General features: G+C 50.2%; 2 protein-coding genes across 5 annotated transcripts in view; one reads left to right on the top strand and one right to left on the bottom strand.

The window, feature by feature from the left end:
- heatr1 (HEAT repeat containing 1) lies at positions 1–22,793 on the bottom strand. 2 transcript variants are annotated; one of them, XM_072667588.1, is made up of 45 exons: positions 22,669–22,793; positions 20,778–20,931; positions 19,372–19,588; positions 19,123–19,264; positions 18,911–19,012; positions 18,689–18,835; positions 18,171–18,382; positions 17,887–18,017; positions 17,430–17,535; positions 16,963–17,052; positions 16,630–16,747; positions 16,439–16,546; positions 15,999–16,094; positions 15,280–15,368; positions 14,973–15,178; positions 13,979–14,100; positions 13,623–13,817; positions 13,277–13,448; positions 12,691–12,839; positions 12,077–12,269; positions 11,815–11,987; positions 11,498–11,659; positions 10,440–10,682; positions 9,216–9,347; positions 9,011–9,114; positions 8,773–8,910; positions 8,556–8,671; positions 8,115–8,236; positions 7,896–8,024; positions 7,575–7,796; positions 6,960–7,089; positions 6,423–6,592; positions 6,258–6,310; positions 6,021–6,144; positions 5,243–5,383; positions 4,811–5,112; positions 4,050–4,200; positions 2,732–2,890; positions 2,476–2,610; positions 2,265–2,369; positions 1,586–1,754; positions 1,273–1,442; positions 953–1,111; positions 489–597; positions 1–401 (listed from the first exon to the last, which is right to left on the bottom strand). In XM_072667588.1, exons 2-45 carry the CDS (start codon positions 20,917–20,919, stop codon positions 313–315), a joined length of 6,444 nt encoding a protein of 2,147 aa, XP_072523689.1. In that variant the 5' UTR covers positions 20,920–20,931; positions 22,669–22,793; the 3' UTR covers positions 1–312. The 2 variants fall into 2 exon arrangements, with proteins under 2 accessions (XP_072523689.1, XP_072523688.1); XM_072667587.1 differs by lacking the exon at positions 22,669–22,793 and adding an exon at positions 22,003–22,303.
- A 2,378-nt stretch (positions 22,794–25,171) lies between these two features.
- ppp1r9bb (protein phosphatase 1, regulatory subunit 9Bb) overlaps positions 25,172–27,326 on the top strand; it is a 19,664-nt gene continuing 17,509 nt past the window's right edge. For 2 of the 3 annotated variants that reach the window (XM_072667140.1, XM_072667138.1), the window contains exon 1: positions 25,172–26,463. In XM_072667140.1, coding sequence (XP_072523241.1) covers positions 25,381–26,463 — 1,083 coding nt within the window. In that variant the 5' untranslated portion in view covers positions 25,172–25,380. The remainder of the gene's footprint in view (positions 26,464–27,326) is intronic. The other variant, XM_072667139.1, reaches the window with a different exon arrangement.

Genomic DNA, 27,326 nt, shown 5'->3' with positions numbered 1-27,326 from the left:
TTCAATTTTCAGCTTTTTTTTTAATCATTAGGATAAACAATCATTTGCATTTTGTTTGATGCATAAAAATGAATTTTAAAAACAGGACATATTCAACGGCAGGTCCAATAATGGCATAACGACACGGAAACGAGTCAGAGTTCAAAGTGATGTCTGCATTTCTGAACATCCAAGGCGATGCGCCAGCACGGCCCAGCTGGACTCTGGTCAGTGTTGCCTTAGCTCCCGTGGGTGTTTCTGCAAAAACCCTGTTAATGTGTAAGCTCGCTGGGAGTGAACCCATCACGAACTGGAGGAGAAGCTCTGGCGATGTTAGAAGTAGCTCTGAAGAGGCTCTCCGAGGATCGTCTCCATCTCCTGAATGACCTTCTGGACCTGATGCTCCACCTCCTCACATTCATCTGCGATAAGACACACGGTTATATTCATGCATCCTAATGAAGACGTATCAAAGACCATGGAACAGCACACACGAACACACAGCTTACCTTCCATGAGCTCGGCCAGGAAGGGGATGGTCTCCGGCAGGAGCACCATGTAGTTCTCCCTCAGTTTGCTCGCCAGCTCCAGCAGCATCATTAGAGAAGAGAAACGCACCTGCAGCAAAGAGGTGGGACAGCAGTTCAGCCCAGTGCACTTGACCCCACCGATCAGCATCCACTGCCTCCAACTTTATTTACGATATAATGTGGACAAAAGTATCGGGACACCTGCTCATTCATCGTTTCTTCTATAGAGTTTAACCTGCTCTTTTGTCCAGGAGAGGCGGCTTTCTACTAAATTTTGGTTGCTGTGAGGTCAGGATGTTGGATGATCACCACCCCACCTAAACCAGCACACATTAGATACTAAGCATGTCTTGACTGATCGACCGTATCTGGGCTCAGTGATCAATCAGATTTAATTCAATTCTTTTGAACTATTCTTTAAGAATTAGACCTTGAGATTTTACCTTGGGAGAGCTGTGGCGAGTCTTCAGCAGGACCTGGTAGTTGAGAACCTTCCACTGCGAGTCGTCTCCCATCGCGACAGAGAACTGAGCCACGCATGGAACCAGGTGCTGCGCTACCCGGGTCTGATACACCTGCTCTCCTCCCAGCATGTTCTCCACCTGCCAACGGACCACACAGATGTGAGTGGCAGCTTCGTTATAGAGAGATAAGCAGGTCAACCCCCCCCCCTCCTTCTCCTTAGGTCTATACAAGCACAGTTACAAGCATCTTCACAAGGGCCCAGAATCAACATTGCCTTGGCACTTATGTCTGTACCCACCTGATCCACCAGGGGGCTGAGGAGAGCGTCGGCTCTCTCCTTGCTGAGGAAGCGATGCGTGTCGTACAGGAAGATTTTATGCAGGCAGTCCAGGGTGTACTGCAGCAGCAGGCAGCTCTTCTGCACGTTGTCGTCCTCGTCGTCATCCTCAGAGTCGAAGAAGGCTTCATCTGTGCAGAGGGATGAGATGGAGTGAGATATCACCAGATGACATATCAGATACAGTGACCCCCATTGGGAGCATTTTCACCTAAACAGTTTCCTTTAGGAGGAGAAGGAGCAACAAGTAAGGCGCGAGTAGAAGGAGACATACCGGTCTGGGTGGAGTTGAGCTGACGGAGCAGGTCCGAGAAGGGCTTGACAAGCTGACCAGCAAACAGCACGAACAAACCCTTCAGCCGGTCGGCGATGCTGTCGGCCAGCCTGCAGAAGGTCAGCATGCGGTCTTTAGACGCTCCTTCAGTCTTGCTCCAGTCGAACAGCTGCCAAAAGAAGAAGCCAGTTAGACTCATTAGCTTAGCTTCGTTAGCAGGAGAACAGTCTGCTCACAGCAGAACAACCTCAAGACTCGCTGGGGTTAGAAGAACAGAAGCTGAATTTAAAGCTTGTCCTCATGGTTTTGGGTCTGTAGCCACTCGCTAAGCTAGCCTCAGCTTAGATAGCTCGGCTACAGATCCAGCGAGTATCAGACAGTCCAGAGAAGCTGCTGCTGCTGCTGACCCTGACACAAGTGCTGACCATAAGAACTCGTGTCTGAGAACTAAGTTCTGCTGGGCTTGGACTCGTAGCCGGCTCGCTAGGCTTAGATAAGTTAGCTGGCAGGCTAAACACCACAGCGCAGCTAACGGAGGCTAAAATCACACCTGTTTAGAGGATGAAGCCTCATATCTGAGAGCACAGAGTCAAGGGAACGGTTTTAGGACTCGCAAATGAGCTTCATTGGCTTAGTAGTTTGTTCATGGCTCATGAGGGTCTGTAGGGTTTCTACTCACCTTGAAGAACAGCGGTCTGAACGTGACCTCGGAGAGCTTCATAACCATAGCCAACAGGCAGTCTATGACATAACCCTCGATCTCTGCGGTCTTCTCCAGATCCCCCTGTCCAAACAGACCACAGATGTTCTCGTATCAGACTTACGTTGCTCTTTGCTACAGGAAGGCCTGCTCCCGGTTTAACCCAGCGGTCAAAAGGCTAAAAAGTCACCTGGCAGTGTTTGGTGCGGAAGTCGAGAGCCAATAGGAAGAAAGAGGTGAGCTCTGATTGGTGGGAGTTGAACTGCTCCTTCTCCATGTGACCAACATGCTCCTTCAGGATGTTCATCAGAGGGCCCAGACGGTTCTGAACCAGCCAAGAGGACACACACACTTACGGTTACAGTCTAATTCAGCATTGTTCTGTGTATTAGAAACACTTGACGCCTAATAAGCTGGTACAGGCTTCATTAGACTGTGGCACACACCTGCTGGGAGTCCACCATGCCGCCGTAGCACTTGGCGAGGGTAGGAAGCAGGACCCTGGAGGGCACCTTAGTTGCCAGCGTTGAGCTGAGGGAGGAGAGTCTGACGGCCAGCTGAGGGCAGGAGGAAAGGCGCTCGGCAACTCGAGCCAGACGCGTCACCTGCTCCAAAACAGAGAGCGTCAGGAGACCAGTCACGAGATTACCGTACGCAAAAAAACCACAACCGGTATATGAAGGAAATATCATTAGGAAGAAGCAGACGAATGGGTGCGATGCCCTACAGTGAAACGTAAAAACAGAGGCCAATTTGATCTTTAAAATCTGCTGCGTTCTCACTGGTCAAAATGAGACTCAATATAAACAATATATAAACAGTCCACAGGGCTTCAGTTCTTGTTGGATGCACTATGTTCTTAGCCAGAGAGCACAAGGTCATTCTGGCTCAGTAAACACAATTGGGCTTTGTCGGATTATCTTTATTACAGATCGAGTACAATAATTATTTTATTAATAATGGCGACTCGTAGGTTTGTGGAAAGACTAAATTCTTAATTTGTCCTTGTTTAAGTCATGTTTTTAATCCTGAGAGGATAAAAAAAAGACTTTATATCACCGATATTCTGGCTTGTCTGAAAGATTACTTCTTGAAATGCTTGAAATTCTTACAACATAATGAGAAATTGTATGATTGCTACGATGGTGTCATTAGAAACATTAGGTATACAGGCTGTGTTTATAGTATAGTATTTAAATTATTTATGTATTGACTTTATTTGCAGGGTGGCAGTAATATGAGCTGAACTGAAGAATTTGAACAGACAACACAGAGGTAAGAATTACAAATCCATGTAAAATATAAAACCCGACCTTACATTTAGCATGAGATTAACATATTATGACCCATGGAGAGCAGTTGTGAAATTAATTAATATGTAAGGCAGTGAAGCGAGGAGTCATGAAAGACTAGATCAGATTGGTAGAGAACTAGATCATGTAGCAGCAGTATTATTGCTCCTTGGCTCCCCCTACAGTTGGGGAGTGCAATTAACTTCTAACCCACTGTCATAAATACATACATTTTCCCCTTTTTCTCCCAATTTGGTTATGCCAATTAACCCACCTGTTCTGGGTCCCTTACAGCAACATTATATAAGAAGTTTGCCTTAACATATACACTGACTAATAGAGGATGGCAGTCGACACATCATGGATATCTGAATACGATCCCAATAGCTCATAAATTCTCCTCCCAAAACACAAGCAGTGTAAGCAGTGCAAGCTTGTAGATTTCTTGTGTGTGCATTTGTGTGTGTGTCACCTGTGATATGGTGCCCTCGAGGTACGGGCTGATGAAGTGGGGGAGAGTTTCTGCCGTTTTCTGCAGGGCTGTGACCGCACTCAGCAGATACACCTCATTCGACAATAGGTCCTTACGCTCCTGTAGGGTCTGTAGGACCGCTGGCATTAACCTGACACGCACAAACGCACAGTTAGCATCAACACATCAGGAGTACAAAGACTGAAATAAAACATCAAGCAATGTTTTACTACCTAAGCAGTAAAACCAAACCAAATAAAAGCACATTTCCCCCCTTTCCCCACTTCCCTGATCAAACCAACAGCTGATTTATTAACAAACTCTGCTGGTTTATATGCTGGCCTGTTACTGATTGACCAAAGTTTAGAAAACAGTATATGCTGGTTTTATTCTGGTCTGGTGCTGCTTGACCAGTACAGCAGTGTTTTTAGAGCACAGCATATGCTGGTGTACGCTAGTCTGGCACTGATTGACCAGTGTATCAGTATTCAGAGCAAAATATATGCTGGTTTATGCTGGTCTGGTGCTGATTAGCCAGTGCATTAGTGTGGCCTATGCTGGTCTGGAATAGGTTGACCAGTATACCAGTGTTGAGAACACAACGTATGCTGGTTTATGCTGGTGATGTTATAGGGAGTGTTTCAGCCTGGGCTGCTGTTTTGCATGAGGCAGCCAGTCAGATCAGAGATCATTCACGTATATCAGTCTTAAAGGCACATGATCAACAACAGCCTGTTGTTGGGGTTGGGAAAGCTCCGTACTTGTGTATTTGCGGGATGGCGAGGGCCTTTAGGGTGCTGGTGACCTCGGCCACACACAGCAGTGCGCTGCTCATAACGTTCCTCTCCTCCTCAGGGTTCGCCACCAGCTCCACCGTCCTGCTCAGCACCGGCAGGAACGCCTCCTGCCGGCCAGCGCCAAAACTGCGGCACAGCAGCTTCAGGCTGTAGAGGGCCGTCTGCCGGTTGATGGCCTGCTCTTCTTCCTCCTGTCCTCCGGGCAGGACACGACCACGGGCCACTATGACCAGGAGGTCGCCGATTAGTTCCAGCAGCACGTCCACCTGGAACAGAGACAGACGGGAGCTCGGGATGTCAATCACAAGGGTGCGACTGGCTTAAGGTAAAAAAAATGAAATACAGGAGACATGGTCAGCCTGCATTAACGGCCACAATAGGCCTGTGGATGCGCACCTGCTGCTCTTCCCACTGGGTTCTGTGCTGCAGTCGGTTGTTGAGCAGCTCCATCGCCTTCCTCCTCACGGACGGCAGCTGATTAGCCATCAACCCACGCACCACAGTGATGAAAGTATCGGTGGGCAATAGGGCGTTCACCTTCAGAGAACAAAGAGAGCTCATTTTCTGTTTTGGTTCACATTTTAGCTTCTGCTAAATATTTGAAATTCTCACAAACACAGCTTACACCACAGGTAGGTCACTAAACAGTCACTAAATACTAAATCCATACAAATATCTGCGTCCAAATAAATACGACCAGCGAAAAGAGGCTGTTGTGTCAAACACTGTCCATTTATTCTACACCAGAAACTAGAACAGCAAACATCAGCCACATCAAACCGGTCCAAACCGCCAGTTTGTAAGAGAGTTAAAGTGAGTTGTTGATGAAACTACCTCCACCATGTTTGGAGGTTGTACTTTAGCCTGGATAGCGCTCACTGTGAGTTGTTGGTGGAACTACCTTCACCATGTTTGGAAGCTGTGATTTAGCCTGGCTAGTTTTCACTGAGTTGTTGATGAAACTGCCTCCACCATGTTTGGAAGCTGTACTTTAGCCTGGCTAGCTCTCACTGTGAGCTGCTGTGAAACTACCTCCACCATGTTTGGAGGCTGTACATTAGCCTGGCTCACTCTCCTTGCGAGCTGTTGAGTTGTGGGGGAACACAAGTGGGCGATTGATCTGAAAAAAGTTTCACTGTGGGGCACTGTGGAACCAGTGGTGCGGTGGTCCTACCTTGTCCAGGACGTCATAGGACTTGTTCAGCAGTGCCCTCCAGAACTTGGCTGTGGGTTTTTCTGCATTCTCCTCTACGCACTGAGCCACCGTGTGAATGTAGCGCAGGTTCTCCTCCAACAGACTGCATAGACACACATTGAAATGTACAGAGGCCGCCAACAGCCATCAACACCCATGAACCCCCATGAATCTTCAGGACCCCCACGATGAACAAACTGTGCTTTAGACTCTTACCTTTGCTGAAGGTTCTGCAGAGCTTTTTCAGTCAAATCCTCACAATCGGCCACCTGAACCAGAATCAGAACCAGAATCAGAGACCAGCGTTCAGTGGTGGGGTTTATTCCTCAGCTTCTTTATACTGAACCACAACAGTAGAGAAAAGCCAATGGGTTTCATTACCTTTCCCACGAAGCTGCTGGAGGCCAGTAGCTGGGCCATGAAGGACACGGAGAGGAATTTGAAATGCCGGAGCTCTTTACCACTGTGGGTCTCCACGCTGAAGATCAGATCCGCGGTGCTCTCCTCCTTCTTCTGTCCTCTCGTTCCTCTTGCCCTCCTCTTGTCTGGGACTGCGGAGAGGGCGACATGCCAGAGATGTTTCAATTACCCACACTAGCGAGTTTGAACTGTCGCTACTGTCTTCTACTAGATTCTGGTGGAACATTGCTGTGAGGATTTGATTGCATTGAGCGACAAGCGCGTCGATGAGGTCAGGATGTTGAATGATGATGATGATTATGATCATGATCACCACCCCACCTCATCCCCAACTCCCCAAGTATTGGATGGAGCACCCCTCTAGCCCACGCCTGGCATCAGGTACATGTTTATCTTCTCCAGAGAGTCCGACTGCATATTTTTGGAGGGGTGTCCACAGATATTTGGATATACTGTATATAATACAAGTCAAGCCCAAATAGATGGTGTCTCTCTTACCCTCCTCTTTGTCCTGTGGTAGGGCCATGAGGAACTGCAGGATCTTGGTGAGAGAGGTGAGCTGCTCATGAACCTCGAACTCACAACACAAGGAGATCCAGAACTCCTGATCCCGCTCCAGAGCTGCCTCCTGCAAAACACAGCCAAACCATCAGTACACAAAGTCTCAAAAAATGCCAAAATATTAGAACAGACCGAATTTGACCAATGGTAATTATTATTTTTGGTTATTATGGGTGTCATTAACCATCACGGTCTGATGAACAGGGATTTCTGCTGAGCCTTACAGATGGTAGGGTCAGAATTTGGCATGGTCAACAGCACAAATCCATGGACTCAGCCTGCTTGTGTCTACAGTCCAGGCTGGCGGAGATGGTGTAACAGGGTGGCGAATGTTCTCCTGGCACACTTTGGGCTGTCAATCACAGCACTGTTGCTGACCACGTACACAGTTTGACCATCTAACGGCTACTTCCAGCATGAGGATGCACCATGTCTCTGAGCAGACGCATCTCAAACAGGTTTCACGGACTGGTTTCACGGACATGACCCACTAGTCCCACTAATCTGAAGAGCTGAGGCTGTATCCGTCTCTCTTCCCACATTCCCGCTCACCTTCTCTGCTCCGGCGGCGCTGAGGGCGGTGTGCTGTTTGAACAGGAGCAGCAAAAGGACCCAGAGGAAGCGGGCCGGCCCCAGCGTATCCAGCAGCTGCTTGAGGATGGGCAGGCGTCGGTGCTCGGGCACGTGCGGAAGAGCGTCGACGAAAACGTGCGCGATCCGGGTCACCACGGCCTCCATCTGACCCTCCGGCTGAGCACCACCGGCCTCGTGAGCCTTGTGGAGGAGCGACAGACACACAGACAGACGTGTGGAGATCAGCGGCAGAGTCAGCGAGTCGGACCCCTTTCCCTATCGGACATTGGTTTCACTTACTTGGATCAGTGCGGGAATGACTGTCTGCACGGTCCTGCTGATGACCTGGAAGCTGTAGGAGTCGTCCAGACGCATGATGTTGGCTCCCATGAATGTGAAGATGGGCATGATGTTGTGCAGAACTTTTTCCTGAACAACAAAAGAGGGGCAGCGGTTTCATGGACCAGGGCTACTTTATATATAAACAAACAAACAAACAAACAAGTGTGTGTTACTCACAGGAAAGATTCCAGCCGCGGTGCCCAGCAGCAGCAGCGCATGGTGGTGTGTTTGAGGCATCTCGGACGTCCTCACGCACTGCACCACCAGCTCCACGCTGAACTTGTCCTCATCCAGGACGTCTGGAACAGAAAACAGAGCCTCTGCTAAGTTTGGCTGACTTGAGGGGTCTGATCACGGCCATGTTGCCGCGTACCCACCCACCCTCGACCTTTGGCCGACACAACAGGATACGCATGCAGTCCACAAGGCGCCGTTCTGGCACCTAGCCTTCATTGATGGCATCAGCGACCTTTTCGGGGGGCCATGACCCTTCTTGGAGCACTTTTGGACTGTTCGGACCCAGTTGTCGAGAACATCAGTGTTATGGGGTACTAATGTTATGGCTAATCGGTGTAATTACCTTTCAAGTGTACGTACCACAAAAGCGAGAGCCTTTACCTTTGCTGATGGGCACTCCCTGCGGGGAGAGCTTCTGACACACGTTGAGGAGGACGCTGAGGAGCAGCTGCTTGGTGTACTCGATGTTCTCCGGCTCCGCAGACACCTCCAAACACCTGAGGCGCAAAAAACACCACAACAACCTTCATCCACCCGAAAGCAGACACCACAATCTGGCTTATAAGGAGACCCTCGAGCCAGTTCTCGCTGGCTGTACCTGGAGAGAAGGCTGAAAAGTGTCGGCACCAATATCTGAGCCCTCTTCAGCTTCTTCTTGTGCTGCAGGAGCTCCAGGATCAGGGTGACTCTCGGCCAGGACACAGCTTTTTCTTCTGGCGGGACGTCCTGCGCTTTCCTTGGGATGGAAAAAAAAAAAAAAAACAGACAGATGTCGGCATGTTGGTGCAGCCCTGTGAACGTAGCTCGGTCAGCCATGGTCAGTTCAGGCCACTCACTTGGGCTGCGCTTTGCTCCGCCGAGTCTGCTGCACACTTCCGGACACTTTGGGCTTTTCCACAGGAGTCAGTTCGTTAGCCACCAGCTCTGCATCCACAGCGATCTGCAGAGGATACGGTCACGCGGTCAGTCAGACACCAATGGACACATCCAGAATGGGAATCCAGGATTTCCATCGGAGGATCCGCGGCAACGCTCACTCACCCCTTTGAAGACACTGTTGATGGTCTGGGAGCAGGCTGGGGTTTTGCTGTCCACCAGCAGGTCGAACATCACTCCCAGGATCCTCTGCTGGATCTTCTCATCGCCCAGGGCCGCAAAGAAGGGCTTGGTGATCTGGGTGGAGCAGAAACACAGGAAACACAACCACTCCCTCATTATGGTGAACCCTAGAGAACGGCTATAGAGGGTGGTTACCCGCCAAGCAACACCATAGCAACCAACACCTGTACCGTAGCAACACCATAAAGACACCTTAGCACCCATCACCTATACAGTTGCAAGACCTTGAAAGCCACCACAAAGCAACATCTTAACAACCAACAACTATACCATAGCAACACCCTAGCACCCATTACCTTAGCAAGCAACAGCTATACTAAAGCACCACTGGAAACACCTTAGCAACCAACAATGATACCATAGCACACCCATCATCTAAAGTTGCAAAACCTTAGCCATCACCAAGCAATACCTTAACAGCTAAACTACTATAGCACCACTAAGCAACTGCTTAGCAACACCTTAGCAACCATTACATGTACAGTGGCAAGACCTTAGCCACACTTTAGCAACCAACAGCTATACCATAGCAACCAACAATGATACCGTAGCAACACCTTGCCACCCATCACCTAGAGTTGCAAAACCTTAGCCATCACCAAGCAATAACTTAACAACCAACAGCTATAACACCACTAAGCAACTACTTAGTAACACCATAACAACCATTACCTATACCATAGTAACCAATAACTATACTATAGCACCACTAAGCAACTACTTTGCAACAACTTAGCAACCAACAATGATCCCATAGCAACACCTTAGCACCCATCACCTATACTATAGCTAGACCTTAGCAACCAAGCAACAACTTAGCAACCAACAGTAATTCCAAAGCATCTACTAAGCAGCTACCTAGCAACCCCTTAGAAACCAACAATAAAACTGTAGCAACACCCAAGCACCCATTACCTGTACCGTACAAAGACCTTAGCCACCATCTAGCCACACCTAAGCAACAAACACCTACACCACAGCAACCACTAAGCAAATACCTAGAAACACCTCAGCAACCAACAGCTGATGCCGTAGCTACCTTAGCAACCACCCAGGAACACCTGTCTCACAGCAACATTGCTGAGCTGCACTCACACTAGCAGCTTCACCAGTATCACTAATATCACTGTATACGGAAGCGCCCACCTGCTCCAGGGCAATGATCTGGAAGCTGGCGATGTGGGGGTAGAGCCTGGAGGAGGTGCGCATAGCTGTGACGAAGAGCTCCAGGCTGCGAGCGTCGCGCGACAGCAGTCCTGCCGACGCCTCGGTATACTTCCCCAACAGCAGCTGCAGAAACAGAGCCTCGTCCAGCAAGAAGACCGCCGTATCCGGAGAACACTGCTCCAGCAGGCGCTCCACAGCCGGCAGGAGGATCGACAGCACCGACTGGAGGAGAGAGAGATTGAGAGAGACCGATGGACAAAAGTATTGGGACAACTGCTTCATGCATCATTTCTTCTTCTGAAATGAAGGGTTTTAAAAAACGAACTGTCTCTACTGTCCAGGGGAAAAAAGACTTCCTACTAGATTCTGGAGGAGCACTGCTGTGAGGATTTGATTGCATTGAGCAACAAGAGCATTAGTGAGGTCAGGAATGTTGGACGATCACCACCCCACCTCATCCCTAGCTTGCCAACTCATCCCATTCAAAAGTACTGGATGGAGCACCACCATCCATCATTCCAGAGAACACAGTTAGTTCCACTGCTCCACAGCTCAATACTGTGGGGGGCTTCATACCCCTCTAGCCCACGCCTGCCATTAGGCAGCATGGTGCCAGTAGGGTCATCATGTTCATCTGCTCCAGAGAGTCCTATTTTTTTGGCAGTACTTCTCTACAGATGTGCATTTTGTCAGCAATGGAAGCAACTTAAGTAGTTAAATACATTCGTTAGAAAGGGTGTCCACAAACTTTTTTTTTTTTATCCTATGCGGTCTAAAGGGACCATATATTTTAGCTCTAGCGTGCCAATAGTGCCCCCTTGTGAACCCCTGGTGTACTGGCAGGCATCATGAGGCTCGGCCCGCCCTGGACCACCACTGTGCCCACCACTGTGCCCTTCAGCTTGTGTTCTCCCCACAGCTTAGCGCCTACATATACTGTATCACCATGCGTTCAGTATATATACAGTATATAGTTTCAGTATATAGTCGATGTGTGTGTGTGTGTGTGTGTGTGTGTGTGTGTGTGTGACCGGTACCTCTCCGTTGACGTCCCGCAGGGCTCGCAGCAGCACCTTGGCCATGTAGGACGGGCAGTCGGGAGCCTGCACACACTGCAGCAGCTGCTCTATGGCCAACAGCAGCTTGTTCCTGCCTTTCACCTTAACACTCACCGCCTCCTCATACAGCCTGGACAGAGCCTGCAGCCACAAACACACGACGTCAGCAAGAACACACATCACGTCATGTCATAGAAGATCATCGATATTGTGGTGCAAAAACACCATTATGTCAAAAAATGGAGATACAGGGCTTTTGCAGAACAGTGCCGATATAGGGACTGGCGGAGAGTTACCTGGCTGAGGTAGGCTGGGTCTGCGATCAGCTCCTCGGCTGCACTGAGCAGTCTCTCCACCAGAGGGCAGTATGGAGAGGAGGTGACCCCAGCGAGGGTCTGCAACACAGCCAGCGCCGCCCTCCTCACCTCCCCCACCCCGCAGCTCACACACGCCAGCAGGGACGGCACCACTGTGGGCAGCAGAGAGGAGTTTGGGGTCAGTGAGGAAAGCGCGTGCAGAGTTCATGAACACTAGTTGAGGGCGGAGCTGCCGCAGTACCTGGTGAAGAGGCGGAGGCCAGCAGGTTGAGCGTCTTCGAAGGGACGGCGGTCAGCAGCGCCTTCGCCACGTACAGAGCGCGGGTCTGCAGCAGCGCACACACTCGGACCTCCAGCTGGTCGCCCCGGTTAGAACTGTAACCCCACAGCAGGGACAGAAACTTGAAGAGATGCTCTGGTTCGGGGAGGTGCACCTGGGAACCCACACAGAGGGCAGGGGAAAGAACAGTCACACACTGGAAATAGCCAAGCGAGTAGAAGATGAACTCCAGGAGGAGCACCAGGCAAGCGTTTTGAGCTCTCGTAACTTTTACCAAGCTCTCTCAGATCTTAATTTGCTCGTTAGGGCTGAGGCTGGTTCACGGCCATTGTCAGGAAAGGCCAGGTGAACACCTCCTACTCCTCAAACCTCATCCCAACAGTCAGCAGCCATGGCTTAGCTCCTCCAAGCAGCTGCCGAGCACTCTGAACAGTCACAGAACTGACGCCCACACAGCAGGAGAAGACTATAAGACGATAGCTAAGATAGAGTGCTTTCGGTAGAGGTCAAGCTGAGGTCTGGAAGCTTGCTAAAGCTGCTAAGCTTTTAATGTTTACATGCTGCTGGTGTCTTACCTGTAGCAGGAGCTGCATGAGGGCCCTAAAAGAGGAGGCCAGAGGGCCCTGACCGGCCCCAGACACCACCACGTCGAACACACGGCACAGCAACTGCAGGTAGCAGCACGTACTCGCGTCAAGTTTCTCGGGGTTCCACCAAAGGTCACCTGAAACACACCGCGATTTCTTCAGATGGTTTGTTGAGTTTTTCCTCCAGTTGGGTTCTGTAACCCAACTGTGCATTCCTAGCTCCCCCTAGAAGGGTAAGCCTCAACACACGTCACACAAGGCCTCGTACACAGCCAGGCAGCCGACCTGCTTCACCACCAGCAGACGCCGATGCCAACAATCATCGCTTTAACAATGACGAGGGGAGAGAGCGTCATCTACCCACCCAGAGAGAGCACAGCCAATTATGCTCTCCCAGACTCTGGCTGCTGATGGCAAAGCAGTGTGGCTCAGGATTCAGACTTGCGACCCCCGGGCCATAGTGGCAGCGCAAAAGACCTCTGCACCATGTGTCCTCAACCTGCTCTCCCAGTGTGATGGGGAGAGTACTAATGAGTGGGTTGGGTAATTGGGAGGGAGGGGGAGGGAGCCTTACCTTTGAACGAGGACTCTGGGCATTTGAGAACGTTGATGAAGAGCCGGAGCAGAGTGAGGAGGAGCAGGCCGTGCTCCCTCTCTGCGTTCTCTCCAGCCTGCCGTCTGGAAAGGAAGTCCCCCAATACCTCGTACACAGGCAGAAAGGCCACGTCCTGGCCTTCACCGGTCAGCTGGGGAGGAGGGGTGAACAGAGACTAACGTTAACAATGGGCATGAGCTGATGCCACTCTAGTGAGTCCACCTGATCTCAATCCTTTGAAAACAATATGACGGAGATGTGTTTCAGGGGCAGAGCATGGACAGGCCAACTGGAATTTAGTCAGTATTAGTGAGGGTGTAGTGACCTGTGCTGCGTCCAGCGTGTCCAGCCGTTTCAGAGCAGGCTCCAGCAAGCTGAAGAGCGTCTGGGCCGTGTGGAGATGCTGACTCTCACTCAGAGAGTCCAGAGCCTGGAGGAGAGCGTGACTCAGCACCACGAATGCAGCCCTCTCTCGAACACCACTGCCCTGCCTGGCCAGCAGTCCGCACACACTCTCAATCTGACCACAAACACACAAAGATACGCTAATTCAGAACGAGATCTCCGAGGGAATATGTTCTCACGCTGTGGAGAAAAGGCTGAAGGTCAGCGCCACAGGGGAAAAATCTAAAGGGCGCTTGTAGACCCTCGACCCATCAGAGGTATGGACGCGATTCTTACAGTGCTGCGTTTGGCCGACGGCTCCATGCTGGACAGGTTTTTGGACAGAGTGCTGATGAGCACCTGGCTGGCCACGCCCACGACACCAGAGGGAGGAGTTTTCTGCAGAACGTCCTTCAGCACTGTCGAGACACAAACACACACACATCCACATTATTAGCGTATTCTAGTATTATAGCAGCCGGAGTCTGAGAGAGCACAATTGGGTGTGGTGGTGGTAGATGGTGCTACCTCCCCTCCTCACGCTAGCTGGTGTGTTGGAACTGGGGACTTGGTGCTTTCCACAAAGCATATCGGCTGTCCGAATAATACCGCAGTTTTAAAAAAATAGGCGACGGCTGGCTTAACATGTGTCGGAGGAGATGTGCTGGGGGGAGGTCTAAACGAGCAGAAATTCCATTACATGGCATCTTGTGAAAATAGCCTTTGAGGGCCTTTTAGGCTTGGGTTAGTTTTTTATGGGAAAGGAGGCGGTTTCTGCTTGAAAATGACTGGAGCATAAGCAAGCTTCTATCTTGGGTAACCTTGTGTATTTTCTTTGAGGCTCTTGGCCACAAGGGGATGATCTTGTGGATGTAAAGTTATGCACTATAGATATATCAGCCAATTGAATCAGATCTGGCTCTTCTGACAGGCTTCCTGAGACAAAGTTCTACCATCCTCTCCCAAAGCGTAGTGCCTAACCGGGATATCATCGCCATCATTCACGGCTGAAGCTCAAATACCTTCTTGTTCCCTATGTAGTGCACTACATTCCACTGTTTAATGACCAATGTAGCGCACTACATAGGGAGCAGGGAGATATTTGGGATGTAGCTCGTAAAAAATAGTGCGGCTCTGCTAGGGAGATTAGTTAGAACATTGTTGCTGTTGTCCAAAACAGGAGGAGCATTTCTATTGGTCCATTTGTCATGCTTAGGTTTGGCTGTTTATGATGATGATGATGGGAACAACATCCCTATTAGAACTAGTGTGTGTGTGTGTGTTTACGTACTGTCAGACCAGCCCGTGGTGAGAGGATGCTGGGTCATTAGGCGGGTCTCAGAAACACACCGAGCCAGCGACGGCTCTGTGGACTCTGGCTCGGTCACCAGCAGGAAGGGCAAGAGCTCCCAGCCAATCCGTGCCCTCAGGTCAGCGCTGGTCTCACTCAGACGTGGGTCATCAAGTACTCGGATAGCCTCCTTCAACACCGTACACCTGCAGGTGTATGACGCATATGCAGCTGCTTATTTCATCCTGAAGAGGGCACAATATCACCCTATACTGAACTGGACTCGGCGTGTGTCTGCCATACGCACCACTGTGTGGAGTTCGACGGCTGGATCCGGTTGAGAAGAGCAATCAAGCCAGAAGCGGTGTCGTCTGGATCCATCCGATCAGCATACAGCTGGTCAGCCATAATCAGAAACAACAGTCAACCCCCCTCCATTCTCAGAGGTCAGAGATCACTTAATTAACAGGGAAGTGCGTAATTATGTGATCATGTGATCATGTGTTATCAGAGTCAGAGTGGAGGTTGGGTGGTGTGAACCTGAGAGAACCTGTTCTACAGTGGAGGTGAACGGAAGCAGACGTCTGAAGCTCTAAAAGCTCTAAAAGTTCTTCCACCTAATGGTGATGAAGACACTGCCCGATGCCCGAGACACCGTTCTACCAGAGACGATACCACAGACGATTCTGACTCCAAAACCTGCTTTTAAAATCGCAGATCATTAAAATGGTGGAGGGATACATACTGCTTACATACTACTGGGTGTAGTGCGGCAAAAAGTAGTCCCTAAAGATATATAAACTATATTAGTTGCCATTCTCCAGTGTTTTACTGTCATCATCAGCAGTCCATATAAAACTCGTGTAGGTTCCCTGGTGGGTTCGGATAGTGATAAAAATAAAAAAAGGCTATATTTGTGCTGTAGTCATGGCGACCGACGCCTGGCTTTTACTACAGTGAAGCTCAATTTCACACCAAACTCCACTCTGAACTCCTCTCTTTTCCGTAGATAACGTAGCCCTGTACCTGCAGGGCTGAGAGCGCAGACAGCACGACCTCGGGAGCTTCATCCTTTATCCTCTCCAGCAGCGCGTCCTTCAGAAAGGCCTCGTCGAACCCCTCCTGCAAGCACACACACACACACAGACACACATTTACACACACACTTATACAATGAATGGATATCTATGTAATAATAATAATAATGAGCTTTATGTATGTGACTGCATTACACTTCACTCCACAGGAAAAAAGGTTCTAAGAAAGGGTTCTTTGACCCTATTAGTTGCTATATAGAACCTCCGTTCAACATGTTCTATAAAGAACCATCTGCAAAAGGGTTTCTAGCAACGCAGTGGTGATCTAGAGCCATGTTCAACCAAGCAAAGCACCATTTCAGCATCCAAACGGTTCTCTGCCTTTACTAAAGAACCCTTGATAAGTAATGTAAGTATGTGCCTACACACCTGTCCAGAGGTGAGGATGTTTTTCAGGTGATCTAGAGCCATGTTCCTCACGGAGGACAGCGGGTGGTTAAGGCTGAGCATCAGAGACGTGTCCGAATCAGCCAGAACCTGAAGACATAGACGCATATAGTGACCATGGTGGGCACAAACAAACACGGGAGGTAAGTAAACACACACACATCTGAGCGTACCTGGTATTTGCCGCAGCTTAGAGTGAGCGAGAGGAACTGGTGGAGGAGGCTCTTCTGGTGGTCCGAGGTCAGCTCACCCACACGACTCTCCAGAACAGCGTCCAGAGCGCCGGGGTATCTGCAACACCGCCGACAAGGGTTAAAGCTCAAGGATAGTCCTTGTTTATGTGATATCTGCCCTTTCAAGCCTATTAGCCCCACCCACGTTTCAGGCCAGACTCAGGCTCTTTGAATGCAGAAGCATGCAGGACAGCCAATCAGAACAGAGCTCAGAGAACAGAGGCGTAAATAACCCAAACCCGACCCAAGGCAGGGCCTGATGACAGAACTCACCTGTGCTCAAAAAGTCTGACGAGTGGCTGGACCATCTGATCGAGCGAGGAGACGGCGTGACCGCTTGACACATATTCTTCCAGGAGGAGCCTGCAAACACCAACCAGAATCAGAAAGGGATGCGATTTTGAAGCACGTGCACTATATGGACAAAAGTATTGGGACACCGGTGTATCCTGCTTTTGTTGGAGTAGCCGTCTCTACTGTCCAGGGAAGAAGGCTCTCTACTAGAACACTACCCCAACTCATGGCATGGCAGGTTCATGTTTATCTGTTCCATTGAGCCCTTTTCAATTGCCAATACTACTCCACAGGGACTAGGCAAGCTGTGTGTGTGTCAGCAATGAGTGCAACCACAAGTATCTGAACGCATTCATCAGAAGGGGTGTCCACAAACATTTGGACACATAGTGCACAACTAAACACGCAGTCTGCTCGCCATGAATAGGGGTTAAAACAGAGCTCACCTGGCCACCGTGTTCTCCAGGCCGCTGGTCAGAGGAAGCGTCTGGAGCACTGACTCCAGCAGCTGTCTGTGAGGCACTCTGTCCGGACCCCCGTCCTGCAGCTCGTCTGGACCAAAGCAGAACAACAAGCCTTAATTCATTGAAGAATTTGACAGTTTGGGGCGAAATATAGAACTATCATGATTGATTACTGATCACCTAAGAGATGTTTGGTATCCGACATGATGCTAGGCTAACACTGCTAACAAACCCTGGACTTAAGACTGTCACCAGTACGGTCATCTTCATTGCTGGCCTTCTTAAAAGACCCCGATTACTCAATAATCTGCAGATAATCTGTGAATTATTAATGTAATCGATGGCGTAAGCACAGACCACCGCAGAGGGGACGTCCACAGCTTACCAAAACACCACAAGAACAGATGTTAACAAACTCCCTAAGGTATTAAACACTTACCGTTCTGTGTGACGGCGGCGTGAATGAGATGTGGTAGCAGGTACCGCAGTACAGGGCTGATACTGTAGGATGCCGCTATGGCCTGCAGGGTGGGCACCAGAGAAGGCACTGCACAAAGGTACCCAAACGGCCTGAAGGACAAAAGCCAAATTTTACAAAGAAACTGTAATTAAAAATGTGGTATAAAACATTTACATTTACATAATTGTATTTATTAATTTCCCAATTATTTATATTAATTAACTTGAATCCAAGAAAAGGGAAGAAAACGTCTCCGAACTTACTTTGGCCCGACGACCCCTTCCTTCTGGTTCTGCAGGAGGACGACGAGGCAGGACAGGCCCTCAGTGGTCAGCGCCGGACCTCTGCCCAACGACCGGCTCACCTGGACAGCCAGCGAGTCCACCAGCTCTGGCTGCATGACCACCTTCACGGCCAGCTGTGCCACGATCATGTAGGTGGCAGCTTTGTGGTCCACCAGGTCTGATTTCAGACCCTGTGGAAGCAAGGATATGAGCGTTTATTCATATATTTAAATTTTCACCCTCCTGATTGGCCACCCTGTATTGTGCCTTCTTATCATTTTAGCATGCATGGGTGGGGCTAAACTGACATGCAAGAACAAGGTGGGTTTGGAGACATGGCGAAACCAGCTAAGGTCAACTAAGGTCAACAAGGTCGACCTCTGTTCTGATTGGCTACCGTGTACAGTGCCTTATTTAGAAAGCAGTCCGGGTGGAGCTAAAGTGCTGTAGCTGAACAGGCAGATGTGCACAAATGGGGCTGAAATCCCAGGCCTTACCAGTTGTACGTAGGGAAGCAGCTTGGCTACAATGGAATCCGTGACCTTCTCCACGGCCTCCAGAGCGGGAACGATGGCCGCCGCGTAGAAAGAAAACATCACCCGCAGCTGGGCGCAGTGTCCGTCACGAACAAACTCCGAGTAGGCCTACGAGCACATGGACCACGTTAACGAGGTTCCAGCACTCTAACACCAACCTTTAAGACCTTAAAACCGACCTACCTTCACTGATTTAGTCACCATGGTGCAGATGAAGTCCATGAAGCCCAGATCTTTATAGCAGTGGGTGAGCAGCGTGGCTCTGGCCAGAGGAACTCCTGGTTTCTGTTGAGAGAAGCTGTATTAATTAATGAAGCTGGGTGTTTCCAATAAGTGGCCAGCGATTGGCCAGGAAGCACAAGGCAGGGCTTTCTAATAGAGCATAGAGCGTTCACCTGAAGTCCATGCAGCCAGTGCCATCTGTGGGTGGGGTCGTCAATCTTGAAAAGCTGAATGACTCTCACGAACAGCTTGGTATCGTGGTACGGCAAGGCACAGGCGATCAGGCTGTCTTGGTTGTACAAGTGAATGTGGAACCTGAAACACAGCGGAGAACATGAACACAAACCCACTACTCAGCACTTTTCACTGCACTGTATCGTGGAGCCTCCAGCAGTTCCCATCGTGTTGTTGTGATGTTCTACCTGTGTATGAGCCACTCCAGACACTTCAGAGCCGGCTTGAGGAGGAAGTAGGGGGACAGGCGGGTGAGGAAGAGCGAGATGCTCTTGTCCAGTTTCTGGTTGACCTCTTTGGACTGCACGCTTCGCTCCAGGCTCACGGACGCGTCGCTGAAGAGAGTCTCCTGGAACTCATAAAACGCTGGTTCGATCCCCAGCAGCTCCTCCAGCCCCGTGCAGCCTGGGGCAAACGAGACACAACATCGGTCACAACACGTCGCTGACAAACTCGTCGTCACTTCACCTCCAGTGCAGATTCCTCTCAGACCAGGCACAGACCAACCTGTGATTTAGGCCCAGTAGGAAACTTAGGCCCCTAGTCCCCTAGTCCCAATCCGATCCATCTCAAAAGAGAGCTAATCCGGGCATATTTGTTGGATCAGGTACTGGCTATTTTAACCCACAGTCAGTCCCGATCAATTGTTTTTTCCACTGTGTTCCAGCAAACAGCACCAATGGCAGTCTTAAGCCTGGATTACACTAAACTTTAGCTCCGATTTTGCCCCCGAATTCTCTGGTCGAGTCAGAGCTGGCTAGTCTGCAGATTTTTACGCCAGTCGCAGAGGGAATCGAGTAGACTCAGATTTTTGGCATCACGATCGCATTTCAGACCAGTCCGAGAATCTATATCAAACGTAGTCTGAGCGTAATCTAGTAATCGCGTACTGGTCAGCGACAGCCAATGAAAACTGAGCATGGACAGTGCAATTTTAGGGAGTATTGTGGCGGTTTCTTATTTGAATTTTACATTCCACCTTAAATGAGGCGGCAGCAGCAGCAGCTACATCCTGGCGCAAGTACGTGTCCGATACTGCAGCCCCATTTAAGGTGGAACGGAAATTCGTCTAAAAAGCCAACATCTGTCTACGTATGTAGGGTAGCCTCCAGTATGTGCTGCACTATTCACCGCCAACTCCCTCGGCAGCTAATTCCGTCTTCCCACCCACAACCTCACATCAGTTCGGTTCGGTTCAGCAGCAGGTTGGAGTCGTGTAGTGGATGGACCCATACAATCTAGGGACCCCAACCCCCCACCCCTAAAAATCAGCAAAACTCTGTGGGGACGTTTGGGACATACCCGGTCCTGTATAATCTGAGAAGTCCTGTAGTGTAGTGACTGTTAGCAAAACTAGCCTAGCATTTTCTGCACGCGTCAGATCAGTCACTTTTGCCAGGCCGTCCCATAGCTACTATACCATTCATCCCTGTTTTCCATGGTCAAGCTTAACCTCACTTTATTCCAGGGGCAGTTTCTACCCAGAGTGTGTGCTGAGTGGAGCTACAGGGTGGACAGAACAACCGTCCCCCACCAGTGAAGATGATCGAAACCCTGAAGGTGAGGTGATTTATGAGTGGCTTATGTGTGGTACCCAGTGCGTAGAAGCTGGCTCTGTCTAAAGTGGCGGCGTGCTTCGGCTCGAACAGGAGCGAAGCGGTCTCCTTCCGCAGGAACACTTCCGGCGCATTCTGGGGCAGCGCGAGCCGCTTCAGCTGATGGGCTAGAGAGGTCATGTTCAGCACACACTGCCCAGAGAGAAAGAGACGGAGAGAGAGAGAGTATTAACATTTTAACACATTTAAATCAATCAACCAATCAGGCATCGGTCGCCACGACAACACAAACAACACAGCTATTTTATTCGCTATCCAACAAACCCACCAGTGAAACCCTTTCTAAGTAATGTTGATGATGGTAAAATACATTTTCAGTGGGGACTATTTTTTTTTTTTTGCCACGCTGCATGTATCCCTCCACCGTGACTGCATGATTGGTTCAGACGTCTGGTTTCATTCACCACCACTGTGAACAAATCTAACTCTGCTCGTTTCTCTAGAAGGGAGTGTTTCCCACCAAATCCAATCTGATGACTTGGGTCAGGTCTTAAACGTTTACTTATGTGGACAGTTGGAAATTTGGGTGGGGGTTCACCTTTAAGCAACAGTTGTTGTTGTTTTTTTCAGAAGGGGACGTTTTAAAGAAGAGGTAAAAGAGGCAGTTCACCGGGGTCTCCCTCCTTCAACTTCCACCAAAGCTCTAAAACCTTTCTACAGCCAAAATTACAGTGATCTTGAGAACTGACTGCTAGCAACCCTGCTGATAGCCCCCTACTGAGCATCCACAGCCCACCCTGAGCATCCACAGCCCACCCTGAGCATCCAGATCCCCACAGCCCACCCTGAGCATCCACAGCCCACCCTGAGCATCCACAGCCCCCTACTGAGCATCCACAGCCCACCCTTAGCATCCAGATCCCCACAGCCCTTGTAGGTCCTGTTTTCCAGACACAAATAAGACAAGAGCAAAACTACGAGGGCTTTAAATATGGTAAAGGTGGAGCCTTGCTTTGCACATGCTGAGCTCCTGGACTACACCGGTAAACATCCAGCAGACGATCGGGCTAAAAACACACGTTTAATAGATGCTACAAGGTGGCAAACTGGACATTAGCACTAGCTCCACTGTCTGAGGAAAGACCGATCTGCTGGACTGTTAGACACATCATTATTATTATTATTATTATTATTATTACTACTGGATCTGTCCGTTCCACCTTAAATCGTGCAGCAGTTCCCACGCGAGGCCGTTGATCTTACCGTTTAGCGTAAAAGCAGGTGTAATAAGAGTCCTCTGGAGCTTATAAACACTTTATAAAACTCCTAAACCAGCTCAAACCCTCCTCGTGCGCGCTGTATTCCTCCACATGTGCTGCCCACACCGTCGCTGTGCGGTACGCCGCTCAATCCGGGCTCTACTGACCCCCAGCGGCCCGGAGGAGCACTGCAGGCAGTGTGCGGAACACGTTCAGTTTCCACGTGTTACAACATCATGACGTATTCATGGACATGTGACACATGGTATGCTCAGCATCACCGTCAGGGCCCAGACTGTGATAGTATGGGGCAGTGGTGGCTCAGCTGTTGGAGCACCGGGCTGTTGATGACAGGGTTGTGGGTTCGACACCCGGGCTGGGCGAGCTGCCACTGCTGGGCCCTTGAGCAAAACCCTTCACCCTCTCTGCTCCCACCCCCGGGCACCGCAGCAATGGCTGCCCACTTGCCTTGGGTCATGTGTGCTCACTGTTACCGAGTGTGTGAGTGTGTAACACTAATGGTGAATATGGTTGGCTTGTCTTGTTGATAATGAGCTAGCTCTAATGTTAGCTATTGACTGCTAGCCAACTTGCTAACAGTTACTTATCAGCTAGAGATTAGAGGAACCTGAAACCTCTGAAACCAGCAAGCGTTGTACTGCACACTAACCTGAACGCTGATTGTAAGTGGTGTGTTAGCATAAATGCTATGCTAACATGTGACCTTTTTGACTACTACTGCAGCACTGTGGTGTTCAGTAATAGTTAGTTAGCTGTTTATCCAGCACTGTGGTGTTAATGTAGTCCTGATATCCAGCACTGTGGTGTTAATGTAGTCCTGATATCCAGCACCGTGGTGTTAATGTAGTCCTGATATCCAGCACCGTGGTGTTAATGTAGTCCTGATATCCAGCACTGTGGTGTTAATGTAGTCCTGATATCCAGCACTGTGGTGTTAATGTAGTCCTGATATCCAACACTGTGGTGTTAATGTAGTCCTGATATCCAGCACTGTGGTGTTAATTTAGTCCTGATATCCAGCACTGTGGTGTTAATGTAATACTGATATCCAGCACCGTGGTGTTAATGTAATACTGATATCCAGCACTGTGGTGTTCATTTAGTCCTGATATCCAGCACTGTGGTGTTAATGTAGTCCTGATATCCAGCACTGTGGTGTTAATGTAGTCCTGATATCCAGCACCGTGGTGTTAATGTAATACTGATATCCAGCACTGTGGTGTTAATGTAGTCCTGATATCCAGCACTGTGGTGTTAATGTAATACTGATATCCAGTACTGTGGTGTTAATGTAATACTGATATCCAGCACTGTGGTGTTAGTTCAGCTGATATCCAGCACTGTGGTGTTCATTCAGCTGATATCCAGCACTGTGGTGTTAATGTAGTCCTGATATCCAGCACTGTGGTGTTAATGTAGTCCTGATATCCAGCACTGTGGTGTTCATTTAGTCCTGATATCCAGCACTGTGGTGTTCATTTAGTCCTGATATCCAGCACTGTGGTGTTAATGTAGTCCTGATATCCAGCACTATGGTGTTCATTTAGTCCTGATATCCAGCACTGTGCTGTTAATGTAGTCCTGATATCCAGCACTGTGCTGTTAATGTAGTCCTGATATCCAGCACTGTGGTGTTAATGTAGTCCTGATATCCAGCACCGTGGTGTTAATGTAATACTGATATCCAGCACCGTGGTGTTAATGTAGTCCTGATATCCAGCACTGTGGTGTTAATGTAATACTGATATCCAGCACTGTGGTGTTAGTTCAGCTGATATCCAGCACTGTGGTGTTAATGTAGTCCTGATATCCAGCACTGTGGTGTTAATGTAGTCCTGATATCCAGCACTGTGGTGTTCATTTAGTCCTGATATCCAGCACTGTGGTGTTCATTTAGTCCTGATATCCAGCACTGTGGTGTTCATTTAGTCCTGATATCCAGCACTGTGGTGTTAATGTAGTCCTGATATCCAGCACTATGGTGTTCATTTAGTCCTGATATCCAGCACTGTGCTGTTAATGTAGTCCTGATATCCAGCACTGTGCTGTTAATGTAGTCCTGATATCCAGCACTGTGGTGTTCATTTAGTCCTGATATCCAGCACTGTGGTGTTCATTTAGTCCTGATATCCAGCACTATGGTGTTCATTTAGTCCTGATATCCAGCACTGTGGTGTTAATTTAGTCCTGATATCCAGCACTGTGGTGTTAATGTAGTCCTGATATCCAGCACCGTGGTGTTAATGTAATACTGATATCCAGCACCGTGGTGTTAATGTAGTCCTGATATCCAGCACTGTGCTGTTAATGTAGTCCTGATATCCAGCACTGTGGTGTTCATTCAGCTGATATCCAGCACTGTGGTGTTCATTTAGTCCTGATATCCAGCACTGTGGTGTTAATGTAGCCCTGATATCCAGCACTGTGGTGTTAATGTAGTCCTGATATCCAGCACTGTGGTGTTAATGTAGTCCTGATATCCAGCACTGGGGTGTTCATTTAGTCCTGATATCCAGCACTGGGGTGTTCATTTAGTCCTGATATCCAGCACTGTGGTGTTAATGTAGTCCTGATATCCAGCACTGTGGTGTTAGTTCAGCTGATATCCAGCACTGTGGTGTTAATGTAGTCCTGATATCCAGCACTGTGGTGTTCATTTAGTCCTGATATCCAGCACTGTGGTGTTAATGTAGTCCTGATATCCAGCACTGTGGTGTTCATTTAGTCCTGATATCCAGCACTGTGGTGTTCATTTAGTCCTGATATCCAGCACTGTGGTGTTAATGTAGTCCTGATATCCAGCACCGTGGTGTTAATGTAGTCCTGATATCCAGCACTGTGGTGTTCATTTAGTCCTGATATCCAGCACTATGGTGTTAATGTAGTCCTGATATCCAGCACTGTGGTGTTAATGTAGTCCTGATATCCAGCACTGTGGTGTTCATTTAGTCCTGATATCCAGCACCGTGGTGTTAATGTAGTCCTGATATCCAGCACTGTGCTGTTAATGTAGTCCTGATATCCAGCACTGGGGTGCACACACACACACACACACACACACACACACACACACACACACACTCTCACACACACACACACACACACACACACACACACACGTACAGATGTCCAGTAAACCGGCGCGCGCTAGGACTCCGCGAAGGCGCGCAGGCCGCATCCTCCTCCTCTCCGTTGCGCGAGAGCGGCGCAGATCCGCAGCGCAGAGGAACCCGGAGCGCCGAGGATGAGGATGATGATGATCGGAGGAGGCGCGCGGGATTAAAAAAAAAAGGGGGTCACTCGGGCGATCGAGCCGGGGGCTTCGTTTCCGCAGCGTCCGCGCGGGGATGCCCAGACGGCCATGATGAAGACCGACCCCTCCTCATCCGCGTCCGCCAGGGCCGCGCTGCCCTCCCTGCATCCCCGCGATGCCGCGAGCGGCCGCGCCTACGGCTCCAACGTGCACCGCATCAAGAGCCTCTTCATGCAGATGGGCGCGAGCCCGGACCCCCCCGGGGCGCATAGAGCGGCGCGCGCCCCGCTGCCTCGCGCCGGCAGCCTGAATGAGCGCGTGGACCACGGCGCGCTGCTGAAGCTCGGCGCGGAGGGCGCGCAGGGAGGCGCGAGCTCCATCACCCCGTCCATCAGCGCCTCCTCCATCAGCAGCGTCACCTCATCGTCGTCCTCCTCCTCCTCCTCCAAGCTGCAGGAGACCAGGAGGATCTTCGAGCGCCAGGAGGGGGACGACGCCGCGGTCAGCCGGAGCGCCCTGAAGAAGGAGCGGGCCGGGGGTCTCCAGCACGGGCGCCTGGACGTGGTCGCCCGCTTCAACGGTAGCACCGAGTCGCTGGACGGGCTGGACGCCTCCGAGGCTGTGTCGCCCACCGTCAGCCAGCTCAGCGCCGTGTTCGAGCGGGCGGCCGAGCTGCGCTCCAACCTCCACCGCCTGTCCAGGATCAGCACGGGCAGAGCACGGGCCACCCCGACCCAGGAGCACCGGGGGACCCGGAAAGGGCGAGAGCAGGACGGCGCCGCAGAAGACCCAAAGGAGGCTGGGGACGCCGAGCATCAGACAGCGTCCCAACCTCGGGGGAACTCCAACGGCGAGGCCTCAGAGACTGACCCTGCCCGAGTCGCAGAGGCCGAGGTCGACGGGGCGAGTTGGGGCAGCTGCTCCGTCGGGGTGAGTAAGGAGGACAGCGGGGATGACGAGGCCACCCTGAAGGATGATTCGTCGGCAGGGGCCACCCTGGTGGAGGTGAGCATGTACAGCGCGGCGGGGGAGGACTCCGGAGGCAGCCAGCTAGAGGACGAGGACGACGACGATGAGGATGAGGAGGAGGCATATGAGCCCGAGAACACCTGCCTGGAGGTGCCGGGGCTCCCAGCCGAGGAAGAGCCGCCACCGAGCCGCAAAATCCGCTTCAGCACTGCGCCGATTAAGGTGGGTCGCGCTACCTGACGTCAGGTGGGTTTTGTCGCTGGACATTAGCCGAAAAGTGATAGAACACCCCCGGCTGCAGCCAGTCCTCGCGGCGCCAGGGGCTACAGCAAAAACACACCAGCCAGAAACAAACATCTTTGAGGATGCTACGTTAGCGTTAGCGCCCCCTGCAGTTTTTAATGCTCGCGCTCTCACGTCACGCTTTCCATGGGACCGCATCTGTAATGACTCCTGGTTCTCCTCCCGAAATGATGGGTGATGGGTAATCGCTCTCTGGACCAGCTCTGCCGGTGTGAAGCCCAATCTTACCCTGAAACACTGTTAACCGAAATTAGCATGACTTAAACTGGCTAGCTTAGCAAGCCTGTCTTAGTTAGCCTAATTAGCCAGTCTTAGCAAGACCTGTTAGCCATGACAGTTAGTCAGTATTAGCTGGATGTGTCACCATGCTAGCTCTGTTGGCTAGCCAGGCTTAAGCAAGTTAGCATACTAGGCTAAAGTTGGCTAGAATGCTTGTTTACTCAGAGTCATGATTGGCAGCTCTGATCTCTGATTGTAGTGGTTAACTCTGAAATCTGTGCTTGTCTTAAATGATTTGGACAAAAGTATTGGGACACCTGCTCATTTCTTCTGAAATCAAGGCTATTACAAAGAGTTCCTCCTGCTGTGGTTGGAGTAACTGTCTCTACTGTCCAGAGGAGAAGGTTTCCACTATATTTTGGAGGCGCATTGCTGTGAGGATTTGATTGCATTGAGCAACAAGAGTGTTAGTGATGCCAGGATGTTGAATGATTAATCATTCAACCTAGCTTCAGTAGGCTGATTGGATGGGGCTAAACTGCTGTAGGCTGAATGGGTGGGGC

This window comes from Salminus brasiliensis, chromosome 22 (assembly GCF_030463535.1).
Source record: "Salminus brasiliensis chromosome 22, fSalBra1.hap2, whole genome shotgun sequence".
In the NCBI taxonomy this organism is placed as follows: Eukaryota; Metazoa; Chordata; class Actinopteri; order Characiformes; family Bryconidae; genus Salminus; species Salminus brasiliensis.
This window is presented reverse-complemented; position numbering and strand designations above follow the sequence as displayed.

Bases quoted from the DNA above. Each gene is read 5' to 3' on its own strand.
- heatr1 (XM_072667588.1), bottom strand. From the start codon at position 20,919: ATGACCTCTCTAGCCCATCAGCTGAAGCGGCTCGCGCTGCCCCAGAAT. The intron at 16,095-16,438 runs GTGTGTAGGCAC...GTGTGCTTGCAG, and splicing joins ACATCCTCACCTCTGGACAG to GAGGGGTTCGACGAGGCCTT. The intron at 1,443-1,585 runs GTATGTCTCCTT...CCCTCTGCACAG, and splicing joins GCTCAACTCCACCCAGACCG to ATGAAGCCTTCTTCGACTCT.